This window comes from Thermobia domestica, chromosome 10, assembly GCF_964235325.1.
Source record: "Thermobia domestica chromosome 10, izTheDome1.hap1.1, whole genome shotgun sequence".
Taxonomy (NCBI): Eukaryota; Metazoa; Arthropoda; class Insecta; order Zygentoma; family Lepismatidae; genus Thermobia; species Thermobia domestica.
In genome coordinates this window covers 179,553,983-179,567,029 of record NC_137463.1, presented here as the reverse complement: position 1 = coordinate 179,567,029, position 13,047 = coordinate 179,553,983, and the positions used below count along the sequence as shown (strand labels likewise).

General features: G+C 32.8%; 1 protein-coding gene across 1 annotated transcript in view; it reads left to right on the top strand.

Moving 5' to 3' along the window:
• Sec31 (COPII coat complex component secretory 31) overlaps nt 1–13,047 on the top strand; it is a gene marked incomplete in the record, with an annotated part of 103,603 nt that overhangs the window by 52,216 nt on the left and 38,340 nt on the right. Inside the window, 3 exon segments of the mRNA XM_081728792.1 lie at nt 997–1,201; nt 5,622–5,711; nt 11,039–11,275. Of these exon segments, the coding sequence (XP_081584918.1) occupies nt 997–1,201; nt 5,622–5,711; nt 11,039–11,275 (532 nt within the window).

Sequence of the window (13,047 nt, the reverse complement as noted above, 5' to 3'; positions counted from 1 at the left end):
TATCCGTTTTGTTCACAGGTACATTATGGTCGTGTACCATTGAACAGACCCTCTTGTACCTTTGAACAAAGTCATAATTACAACATTTCTGAGGCAATAATATAAAAAGAAGCCGTAAATATTAACAGTTATAAATTGCAATAAAAGGTTTAGCTATAAAAAGTTCCCCAGAATTGAAATTTTATTAATTAAATTAAAAATTGAAGAGAAGTTCTAACAAAAACTTGTGAACAATAAAGTTGAGCATATACAACTCTTTCTCATTACGTTATACAATAAGCGAATATATAGAAACTACTTAAAATTATAATTAATAACTTTATATCCTAACCTAACCTATATAAAATATATCAATTGTTTTAACTACTTACATTGTGTAGCTTTAAACAGTATTATTTATCGTTCAAAGGTACACGATGCATTAATGTTCATAGGTACAGTACAAGAGGGTCACCATTACGAAAAAAAAAGTTCTCCACTAGCTTAAATATTGAACAGAAGTTAAAACTAAAAATATTACTGTATTCACCAATGATTCTACCCCAAGTTTGGACAAATAAATATCACAAGTTGTGAAAACCGAAGAGCACAAAACTCAAAAGGTAACTACAAAAAAACCTCGTTTTGGAGGTGAAAAAATTAAAAGGAACATTACTCGGCACAACACTCAGTAAGCAACAGCCAAACGCGTTTGTAGGTTTTTTTTTTTTTTTTTTTTTTCATTTGATCTTTCAAACGAATTTTAATCACTGCACCTAGATATCTCTGAATTCGAGAAAAGCACAGATGTTTAAAGGTACATTGTTTCAAAGGTACAACGCTTTCCCCTACATATATTCACTGATAAGCTCTACATTTTACACAAATGTAATATTTAAGTTTACAGTATTCCAGTGACTATAATAAATATTTAAGTGCGTCATAATTGCGAGTTAAAATATCATAGTAATTACTTAAAAATAATGTGTATTTTTTTTATTTTTTATTTTTTTTAAGGTTCCACAGCCCCAGCCAACACAAACATTTAATACAGGTCTACCTGGCTCTATTACTCAGCAGCCAGCATACGGAGCGCCAGTGCCTCAGCCAATGCAAACGTATAATCCTTTAAGTGTACAGCCTCCCGTGAACGCTTTTACTCCCGCGCCAGCTCCAACACCACCGCTTCCTCCAAGAGTATCTACACCTGCGCCTGCATCAGGTCAGTATAGTAGTGAGTGTTTTCCGTCTTTGATCATTAATAATATGAGGAAACTTGTATAAAATAGAATTTTCATTGGATGGAAACTTAACAAGCTTTAATGATACTATCAATCATCCTCCACGTACCTGTACACTTACACACTTGTGAGGTGATAATAATAATAATAATAATAATAATAATAAAAAAAATGATATACTACTACTACTAGTAGTAGTAGTTGAAGTAGCAGTAACATTGGAAAATGAATAGTGTCAATAAAAATGCCCCGCTATATATATATATATATATATATATATATATATATATATATATGTTCTTAGAGTTTTTTATAACTTTATATATGATAAAAATAATCATATTTACCATTATTCGACTTGTTTGGGAAACGCTAATGTATCCATTTATTCCCTGGACGTTGCACAGTTGATATAACAGCTTGGCATACATCAGACCACCATCTGCGGTAAAGACGGCTCCGAAGCGTGGATTTCCACTATTTCACAGAGTAGTAAATGGAATTCTGCTTAGAACTACTCTTAATCAACGAATTAACAGCAGTACAATAAATATTATTTAGAGTCAGTGCTATAATATATATATATATATATATATATATATATATATATATGTATGTTTGTAACTATAGATTTCAATTTAATTCACGACAATCATTCTTTAGTTATTGTTGAGACTAGCGTTACTACAGCAAATGAAATGCCTGAAGAACGATATTTAAAACCAAAGACATTCAAATTATTACCAAAGAACATAAAGGCAAGCGCTGAAGGTAACGTTATTCACTGTATCCAGAAGAATAATGATCTGTGGCTATCCTGCCGGATAAATATCGCGTTTTCTTATGATAAGAACATGGGAATGCCAGCTCGAAAACTGAGATTGGCATTTGAACAGCAAATGCATGTAAAACTGATTAAATATGACTAAAGTATAACCTAATTATCCTAAACATGAAAGCAAAGTCTTCGAAAGTGCAAAAATATTTTACTTTGTGGCAAATAAATAAAATAAACAAATGAATAAATAATAATAGTAATAATAATAATAATAATAATAATAATAATAATAATAATAATAATAATAATAATAATAATAAACAGCTTGCGTATCAGTCGTGTTATGTTCATGTAAATGCCTAAACTGGTCCAATCTGGACAAAATATGCTATCAGCATTTTTCATTTCCAGCAAGTCTCGTACTGTTCGTTACTAAGTAAGTAAGTATATTTTCTCGTTGAAGAATAAAATCTGCAATATTCCCGGTTTAATACCATTAGGATTAGGGAAAGAGACTTGTAGATTGGAGGAAAATGTAGCACTAAAGCAAGAGTTCATAAACATTGTTTGCTATACGAAAATAATTTCTAACCTTTTACGGAGGATCCTTAGTTCTATCTCGAATCATGGGAGTTTGTGGTAGACAACATTTTTTCGGGGTTTTCTCAGAGTTATCCCCTTTTTTCTCTCATAAACTCGTTCCACCAAATCTTCTGTAACCACTCACTTTCATTAATCAACCTTGTCTTTTAGCCTACAAAGGCATATATATATATATATATATATATATATATATATAATATGTGTGTGTGTATGATATTGGAAGAAAGAAATTCGAAGTGGGCATAACAAAAAATTATTTACTAGAGAAATAAAAAACAAACAAAAAAGGTACACAAGTATAAATTATAAGCTCTTTCGTAAACGTATATCAGAGACAAGAAGTAGAAAAAAAGCAGTAACTCTGAGGCGTCCAGTTCGGTACCATATTGAGATCTGGAGTCCCAGTCTGTTGTTTTATTATATGTTTTACAAGAGCCGAGTTAAAAAAGAGGCTAAATCTCTTTTTAGGTATGTAGTTGAGTAATGCAGTCGTTCAGTCTACGTTTCACATAATTCTTAATGCTGGAAAGGATTATTAAACTCTGAACAAACTTAACTAAAGTAGTCCCGTATTTGTATTGTTTAAGAGAAATGAACGAAGGCATGTAAAATTCTACATGATTGGCTAATATATTTTGAGCACACGTGATTGGCTAATGTTTTTACTTTGTAACTACGAGGTCAGTTATCCACCCTTTTAAATTTCTTTTAAGATTTTCTTTAGTTTAGGATGCAGAAACTTAGCTATAAATACTTTTCTTGTTTTCCTTAAGCGGAAAAAGTAGTTAACACATCCTTGGGAGGCTCTTGCGATATCCCAGACCGTGTTGCAATCACGGTAGCCACTCTGAGATTTTTTTTTTTTTTTTTTCTCGAAGGAATTAAGTCTGTGTTTCGCCACTCTTTGTGCTATGCCAACTTAATTGTTCCACAGATGTGGATGCAATGACTTGATACCAACCTATCGTTCCAATTAATTTCGCAAGTATTCGAGTCCTGCACGGGTCAGTTCAGTCGTAACACGTTGTTCAGATACTGTTACTTAGTAGCAACTGCAACGCTACTCACTTGGCATTATAATCGTGGGAGTAAGCCTGTATAAGTGTTGGAAGGTCAGCATTTCCTTATTCAGAATGCCACAATAAGTTGCCGTGTGTATTGAAAACAACTAATAGTTTTACGTCATCACAGCACAGTGAATAGTCTCTCAATATAATTCCAGCCCTGAACCTCTTGAGTCTTTCGCTCATGCAGCATTTTACAATGCCTCTCTTCCTTCAATTTGGGATGACTGAGTATTATCAGCTATCTACGTGCTTGATTCGAAGTCCATGAGCCCTGCTTTGTGCACCGTTGTATTCTGAACTCTGTGTTGTGTCTTGAACCGATCTTGTAATGTACAAAACACATACCTGGAGCTGGAAGGATCCATCTTGTAGAGATTATTCAGTTACTTGTGGGAATTTAATGTTTCCTGCAAAAAGGGTGTACTTTTTAAAGAGACGGTGTGGTAATTATTATTTAGTACTATTATGTGTTTCTGGGGAACAGCATGATAAAAAAAAAAAATCTCGCCGATTATTTTAAATTTTCTTATCATTTGCGCTCTTCAAAATGTCGACTAAGGTGGCTCACTACAGCAGCAACTGTTTGTCAGAGACAGTCTCCTCAACAGTCTAATAACTTTTATCAATTGTGTCAATCTTGTGTAGATTATTCCTTAAGAATGCTATCTATGCTTAAAAGTTGCAGAGTCAAACCAACATTATTACCACGTCGTCCGGGACTTCGTACGCCTATCAAAGCAATACAGCGTTGGAAAGCGTTTATTTACGATTAGTTAAACATACGTTTAGAATTAATCGCTGAAACTCTGAAGCTTACGGTGATGTAACGCTACCGTTATTCACATAGATCAATGTGTGAATGAGTATATATATATAATTTTCTTTATTAATAACGCGTATTTTGGTAATGATACTGCAGCTGTATGAAGAAAAAGAAAAACCTAAACCTGTAATATGGCTTGCTATGTGTAGAGTTAGAGAAATTAATCCTGTAGTAGTGTAAAATATTCTTACATTAGTTCTGTGTTAGCCTGAAATATATTTATTGATGTTATCTACTTTACTAAATATATGGTATAAGATTGATGTCCATTGATACGAATAACAAATTTTGTTCGTTTACATAATTCTAGATACGGTCGGTGTGAAGTAATTTTATACTGGAAATTAACACTGAGGAGGATGAACTATTTCGGCATTTTTCCTTCTGAGAAAACCTCAGTCAAGTAATTAGTTAAAACATTTTTTTTCGGTAAATGGATTAACATAAGTAAATTAATCAAATCTGTCTGCTTCTCGACATATTTATCAAATTTTACTATTAGATATTACACAATAAAACATAACTAAATTATTGTCTTGTAGTTTCTTGAGAGATGCTTTGTTATGAAGGTACATCTGCGAAATTATCAACAAGAACGTTTTGCATGAATATCAATACAACAGCTGTAGCCATGTTCGTTTAAGTATGCCAAAATAGTCGTACGTACTTGAGTTTTAAATTATCATGTTTCCCTTTTTCCTCGTCTCATGCTAAAAGATGTAGATTGTGCATATTTAGAAGAGAGAATATTTTACTCTTACTTTTCCGTAAGAAGTGAGGAATTATCGTAATTAGCTAAAGCCTTATTATATTTTTGTGTCAAGTTGTATGCAGCAACGTATAGTAACCTTGAAGCCTCTTGTTTGTAAACTGTTTTTCTTCTCTCTCAAATGGAAGTAAAGTGTCTCTCAGTAAAATAGATATTCAACTTTTCAATGTAAAAAACGAATCTATAAAGAACACTACTGAATACCTGTATGGAAAATGTAACATTATATTATTAGAGCGGTTTTCTTTCTTTAAGTGGAAAATACCTAGGAACGTAATATAAATTTTGTATCTTCACTCACATGTTTTGTGCGAAATTTATTAGTAGTTGTAAAATAATTTCTTAATTCATGCCAAACCAGGTGGCTACATGTCTTACTCTTCTCTACCTTCAAATCAAAACTATTCCCAAAATTGGGAAACTGTGAGGCAACCTCAGCCTAAAAGTTGGAGTAAGTAAAAGCAATTTTCAAATAATTCACGTGTATTTAGTAGCAAATAGTTCTGCATGTTGACTGCTTTATTCCCCTGTTGTGTTTGTTATTTGAAATTTTGTTTAGGGTTGTTTTCGTAGTAAATTTGAATAAAATTGTTAGTAGAAAGCAAAACACGATAATCTAGCTACATCATTATGTTTTTAACAGTGGCATAAAATTGAACACATGCACCAAATTAAGGACGAATCCACCTCTAATTCGTGTAGGCAACTTTCAGTGAAAATTTCACGAATCGGAATATATTAACGTAAGGAACTGTTCGAAAGTTAATTATTAAAGAGATAAGTGAAAACACTAACTCAGTTGAGAAAGCGTCTGTAAGAGTTTCTTGTACGTTTCCAAGTGCATCAATTTCTCTCCTTAAATACATGTTAAACCAATAACTAAAAATTAAGAGTATATAAACTTTTTGCATGTAATTAATGATTTTAATAGTGAAATGTATTCAGTAAAATATACATTCAATATTGTAGCAATACCTGGTGGTTTTGGTGTTAATTTTGGAAATAAAATTTCCTAAGTGGTAGTATGGGTCAAAATTTTAAGAATGTATTTCAAACATTTCTTGCTTTAAATGACATTCTTCTGTAATCAGATAATAATAATCTTTGATTAGATAAGGAGGTTTTACATTTGTAACAAATAGTGTATTTGTACTTGATTCTTTCATTTTAAACAAACAATCGTAGAGAATCTAGGTGGAGGGGAGCCGAATCACTGCTTCTGGGTACAAAATTAGTGACACGTTTTGAGTAAGAAATACATGAGGAAGAACAATTCAGGATTCAAAATACTAATTTGTGTATTTTATCCGGTATAGGATACGATCACATATATGGAGTAAATTACGTTGAAGAGAGACTGATAACAATAAACGTGAGTTTATAGCAGTCATTAACCATAATAATGTATACTGGCATATTCATATTAAACCAGTCACATTAAAGTATTTTACAGTCATACATCCGAAAAATGCAGAATTTGATAACGGACAAGATGTGGATTTAATCGGTTAATCAACCAATTATGATGTCAGTTTTATAATTTTGATTAATCAATCACATGTGTTTACAAACAGGTTAAAACATAAGTTAATTTCCTTCTTTTCCTCGTTCTCGACCTTATCGAGGCAAATCTATTGTTCATTTTCTTCTCTGATGCAGGAACCTCTCGGTGTTTGCATACAATTTTTGTAAATAAACCCAATAATCGGTTTTGCAAACTCAGTAAGAACGTATAATATTACGATGGGAGGTAACCATTAGTGTATATGAGATTTGTGGTAGAAGTAACAGTTGAGAAACACAAATTACCAAGCTTTGAGTTAATATTTGATAGACGGCTGGTATAGTCGAATGGCCAAGTACATTATTGACGGTGATGGTAGTCTCTGTCGGGTTTAAATTCCTCTCAGGACATAAGTGTTTCGTTATTTCATTATCATAATTCATCTCTCATTGTCTTCTTTAGCCTAAAGAGTAGGGTCGTGGGTTGTAAACAAACAGAAGTTATATTCCACGTTGAAAATTTTGAGTTCATTGTTACTTCTTCCAACTTTTTTTCTTTAAGTCAATAGTGCCAATTGCTAGTTGATAATCAGTTACGATATGCGTCAGTAAAAATGCATGTGTGTTCTTCCTCATGAATATTAAATTATTACAAAATTTATTACATTTGTATTTTCTGTTAAAATGAAAATTTAAGTGACGTAAAACACTGTATAATATTGGTTATAATTAGATTTATTGTCAATTTAATCGGTTCCAGATAAATGAACAAAGTCGGAAACTTAGTCAGCGAGAATGAATATTATGTTGTTTAGTAGAGAAAGCTGTGAGTGCTTTGTAACATGACCGTGTACAGCTATCATGTTTGCTGTCTGAAATCATTTGGAGCTCAAATTTTGTATATAAATGTAAAAGAATATCCGTCTTGAAGGTCTAGTATGTGTAAAATAAAACATAAATATTGTGGCCTTAGTAATTATGTGATTGTTATTCGTATGCACAGTGCTTACAACACGACACGCTTTCGAATAGAGAGTAGGCTTGAGCATAACAGGGTAATCGTCCGACTGAAGAGTGCTCAATATTGATAGACGTGCAGTATATTTTACTCTAATACTCGGTAGGAAAAAAAGGTAGTAAGTAGTTTGAGGTAGCTTTGCGTTAATTACGCATCTGAATGGTGGTACATGTTATTCACAAAAGTTTGGCTATGTTCTATAGGATATATAAAACAGCTCAAACAGGTCTAAGGTGCTCTGCTTTGTAAGAGTAACTATATTCAAGTTTGAGGTGCCCTCCCCGCTGGGCTAGTGCCTTGCGCGCACGCCTTTAGTTCAGGTTATCCTGGGTTCGTTTCCTGGTGGGAGACCTTTGAAATTTGAACATATTGTGATTCGAATTCGATTGTGTTGTGCAGTTTAGCGTTCCTTTTCAGCACCAAGGCTAAATGAGACATGGACTTACAATTGAAGGTGGAATCCGAAATACTGTAATGTGTTTAAATTCCAATAATTCCAATGCTTTTTACCGGTGATCTAACTCGGGATCTTATGCATTATGGGCGTTTGCGCTAGCCACTAGACTAGCGAGGAGGGATCAGTGTTTTAGTAAAATGCTTGCACTTCCATAATGCTTTGTCCAAATCACAAATCCACATCGACAAGATCCGTAAATCCACACTATCATAAATAAAGGAAAGATATTTAGTCAAAATTTCAGTGTAAGATCAAGTAAAGGAATTGGAAATAAGGTAGAGAATCACGAATAAGGAGTGTATAGAAGTTATCTATTTTGCGTTGGGCATAAGAACTCATTAAAGTATTTCATGTAAGTTGATGTCTTAGGCAGTTGAATCTAGTAAGTAACACAAAACATACAAATGGCTGGCACTACCTTCCTTGCTTGTCCAAAATTAGAATATAAATATACAGTTAGATTTGTGTAGACCGATATCCCGTTTCTAGAAACATTACATTTTAAACGATAGGTGGACTGTGTAATATTCTGTGCAATAAAGAGGTTATAGAAAAGCTTGATAACTTGATGTAATATATATATATATATATATATATATATATATATATATATATATATAAAGGATAAAAGTCTAGTTTTCTCCAATGAAAGCAGTTGTTAGTTTTCTTGAGTGAAACTTGAGCTTTCCGTGGTTGGACGGTTACCTTGAAAGGAGAGTTGAATAATCGACTTTTCATGCAAGCACTGCCTCCGTGGAATGCACAATAAAATTGTTCAGTATTTTAGAAATAGTGCTTGATACCTTTAAATTTTCTGTAATAACATTTTATTTATATATAATCCCATTTGCTAGTTTCTGATTTCTTGATTTTCTGGGTCTACTAGTATTTTTTGCTTGCGTTTATCTAATTGTAGTAGTATAGTTTGTAAATTGATATTTGTTGGGTAATACGTTTGTACATGATCTTTTTTGTATATAGAATCTTTTTCTTTTTTCGTAGAACTTGTATTCACTAGTTTAGTATATGAGGTATAGTTATTGCTCTTTGATTTTGTACAGTTTTAAGAATGCATAACAATTGTTTTACATGCTGATGATAATAGTTCGTAAAGTAAATGTAGGAAATAAAAAAAAATAAAGTTCGTGAATTTTCGTTAGGATGAAAGAATAACAGAATTGAATAAAGTTTTAATCCAGTGACTTATTCCAACAAACAATGTATAGTATATTTGTAGAAGTTTTTGTAAATGTTTGCTGATGCTACTCTTCCAGTTATACTCAGCAGAAATGATTAAGTGTAGAATTATAAGACTTAAGAGTTTTATTTCGGAGTGGATAAATTTCTGCTTTTTTATTTATATATTTTATTTATTTAAAATAATAAACGCTCCCTTTATAAGTCGAAACAAAACAAGTACTTATTATAGTTTAGAATATTGTCTTTTCAACGAGGTCCTGAGAGTCGCATGGGAGTCTTCACTTTTCACTCTCAGACTCTGAAATACATTCCTGAGCAATTTGTTACGCTGTTTTAAATTTAAAATATTTTAACCTCAAATCAGTCTAATATTTACGTGATAGTTCAAATATCAGGTGGGACATATTGGGTTAAACTCGAATTAAATTTCCCCTTTATTTCATTTAATTTTGAAAAAATGGGATTTTAATTCTTCAGTTACAATACAGTTCCTAGTGTAGCGTTCCCTTGAAGTAGAAGAGTAATTTAATAGATGTTTTGCACAGTAATTTAATATTTGGGTGTTCTGCTACAAATATTAACATGTGTGTAATATTGGGTCTTGCTATAACTTGAAAGTCAAGGCTTCTGGCCTGATATTGCGAATGTTTGAATCATTCACTAGTTCAGAGAACAGATACTCTGAAGGCACCATATTTCATACCTCCTAACAGCTCGTCCGGGACTGTAGGGAGAAAAGAAAATAATAGTAGAGAGATTTGATGGTGCGTTACTGTTAGTAATATATATGTATATTGAACGAAGATGAAACAGAGTGTATTAAGCATTTTATCAGTATTTTACTAGATAAGCATTGAAAAGTAAAATAGAAGAAGTAGTTGTGTCGTTTTATACACTTTCAAATGTAATGTGACATTAATATAATAGCTCCCCCCCCCCCCCCCCACACACACATTCGAATTAGCTTGAAGCGTTCGAAAGATGAGGGATCCTTAAAATCATATTTGTGATGTTTACATTTATTCAGCTGAAATGTTAGACAAAGATAGAATAATATTCTGCTAAAATTAAATTAATTTTCTTAATGTGCAATATCTCTTATCAGTATATATGAATACAGTTCAGGGAATTTATGCATTTTATCATATGATGATAATTGTTAAGTGCACAATTTAACAATATTTTAAGCTATGAAAGTACTGCTAATTAAATCAGATAACATTTGTTCCCGTGTAGGTCAGATATGTGAAAACAGATATCGAAAAATTTTGTAATTTTGTTTTCAATTTACTTTGTTGAGACTTAGCCGGAAGGTTTGTTGATTCACATTTTCCCCTAAATTCAATATTCTGTTGTAATTTTGTAATATAAACTTGTACATTCATTTTAAATCGTTTTCTGTATGTATTCAGTTATTTTAAGGTAATCTGTTCGTTGTTTCGAAAATTAATAACGTGTGAAGTTATGATGATATCTGAAGGAGGAAAAAATAATCCAATAATAATAGGGGGAGGGGGAAGATATATAAATAATCATGAGGTGACAGGGATGATTTTGTCTGTAAGCAACATACTTACTACATTCTGATTTTCTCTTGCAGCTACTACTTCAGTTGTGAGTCGTAAACCTTACATATTGGATCCTTCCGTACAGAGTGGTCCTACGTACGGACAAGTGTCATATAATCCTGCTCCATTTTCTTCGTCTTTCTCTACCGCTCCAGTTTCATATGGTCAGTCATCAATGTATGGAACTCATACATTCAACACAGGGCCTGTGTCTACTTACACAACACCACAGACTGAATCTATATCTACAAATATTTATAATCCTCCAGGTATGACTTTGTTGTAATTAAGAAATAAGTTAATGCTCAGTTGCAGCAATCGAGGATTAAGATCAAATAGGATAATCCGTTGATTATTTTTATCTTTGAATAAGAACCTTATATCGTTGCACTAACAGTTAGTGAGAAAGGATTAACTTACCCATGAATAATCGTAAGTTGCATAAAACTATGACGTTTACGACATGACACCATGCAATACCATACATTTAATTGGCTAAAAATTACGTGTGTGATAATTGAAAACTAATTCGCGTAGCATATGGTAACTAGGTATGAAAAGAAAGCAATCAAAGTTGACTCTTCGGGAAAGCGAATATGTTCTAATGCTGGAGGAAAAATACAAACATATCCGTGAAAAAAACAAGATGCCATTTCAAATACTGGAAAGAAAGTTGCATTTCTAATATTCCAAAATATATAGGGGCGCACAGTTATGTTTTATAGATTAGTACGATAATGTGGAAGATTCGGGTTAAATTCCCAGCCGGATGGCTGGGTTCGGCTCATGTGGTTCGGATCGCACGTTAAGCTGTAGGTTCACGTCTCATATAGCCTCGCTGCTGAAAAGGGACGTTAAAATCAAATCAAATATGGTTAATGTGTTAGATCTGGGGTCCAAATATTGAAGGCAAAAAGAAAGAGGGGAGAAGACTGTTCTAACAGATCACACTTCATTATCCATCTTTGAAGCGGCATTTTCAAGCAAAGATGGGCTTGAGAACAGTTTTTTTTCTTTCTTTCTTAATTTTTGCTTATAAACTACGCTAAACTTCACACAAATACTGTCTTCTCTTAAATCAAATGTTTGGCCCTCGTACTCAAAGGTAGGATGGGGAGGAGTAGAGGAGATTAGGGTAGCGTACGGTAGGGTAGGGTAGAGTAGTGGGGTTAAATTAGCTCAATGTATAGCCATTATTTTCAAATGTAGGGTAGGGTAGGGTAGAGTTGGTTAGCTCAGTGTTTAGCCATTATTCTCAAATGGAGCATAGAGTAGTTTAGGTTCGGTTAGTTTAGCTCACCGTATGGCTGTGTCACATCATGTCACTCTATTTAACAGTTAACGCCAGCAAGAAATCCCCGAAATTTATTAGTAGTAGTAATAAATTAATAATTTCTTGCCAGTTCCGCTGCAAGAAATAGCATCGGCTTACGAATCTAGTTTTAGTTGACATTTGCATCACCAGGTAGTTATGTTCCCTTTCACAAAGTAGCATTAATGCACGCAAATATGGCCCTTTTAATGAAGTAAACGAGTTTATTTTAGTAATTCATTGTCAGTCTTGCATATAATGCTACCAATGGACGATGTTCAGTATTTAATGTACAAGGTCATATTCAACTCAAAGAAAGCAAAATTATAAATATTTAAAATGCAAATAGGTCTTAAATGAACGAAGGGATTAGTGTGTGCCAGAAAATATAATTAAGCCCAAGAGAGGGGCAAGGGGCATGCAGTAGAGTAGAATCTCATAATGGTAATCATCTTAAATGTGACACAGATTTAACCTACTATGTTCACTTGTATTAAGTGGTCACTAAAAACTAAATTTCTACAATTCACAAACTGTAGTAAAGAAATAAATAAATTAATAAATAATATAGTGAAGTAGTGCAAATATGATATTTAATCATTCCATTGTAGGAATGACAGATTATTGGTATAAATCTGCTAGCTTTAGGAACAATTGAAATAACCACAGTAACATCATTTATATCCACATAAACATCCAAATTATTTATATAATCTCCCTCAAGCAGTC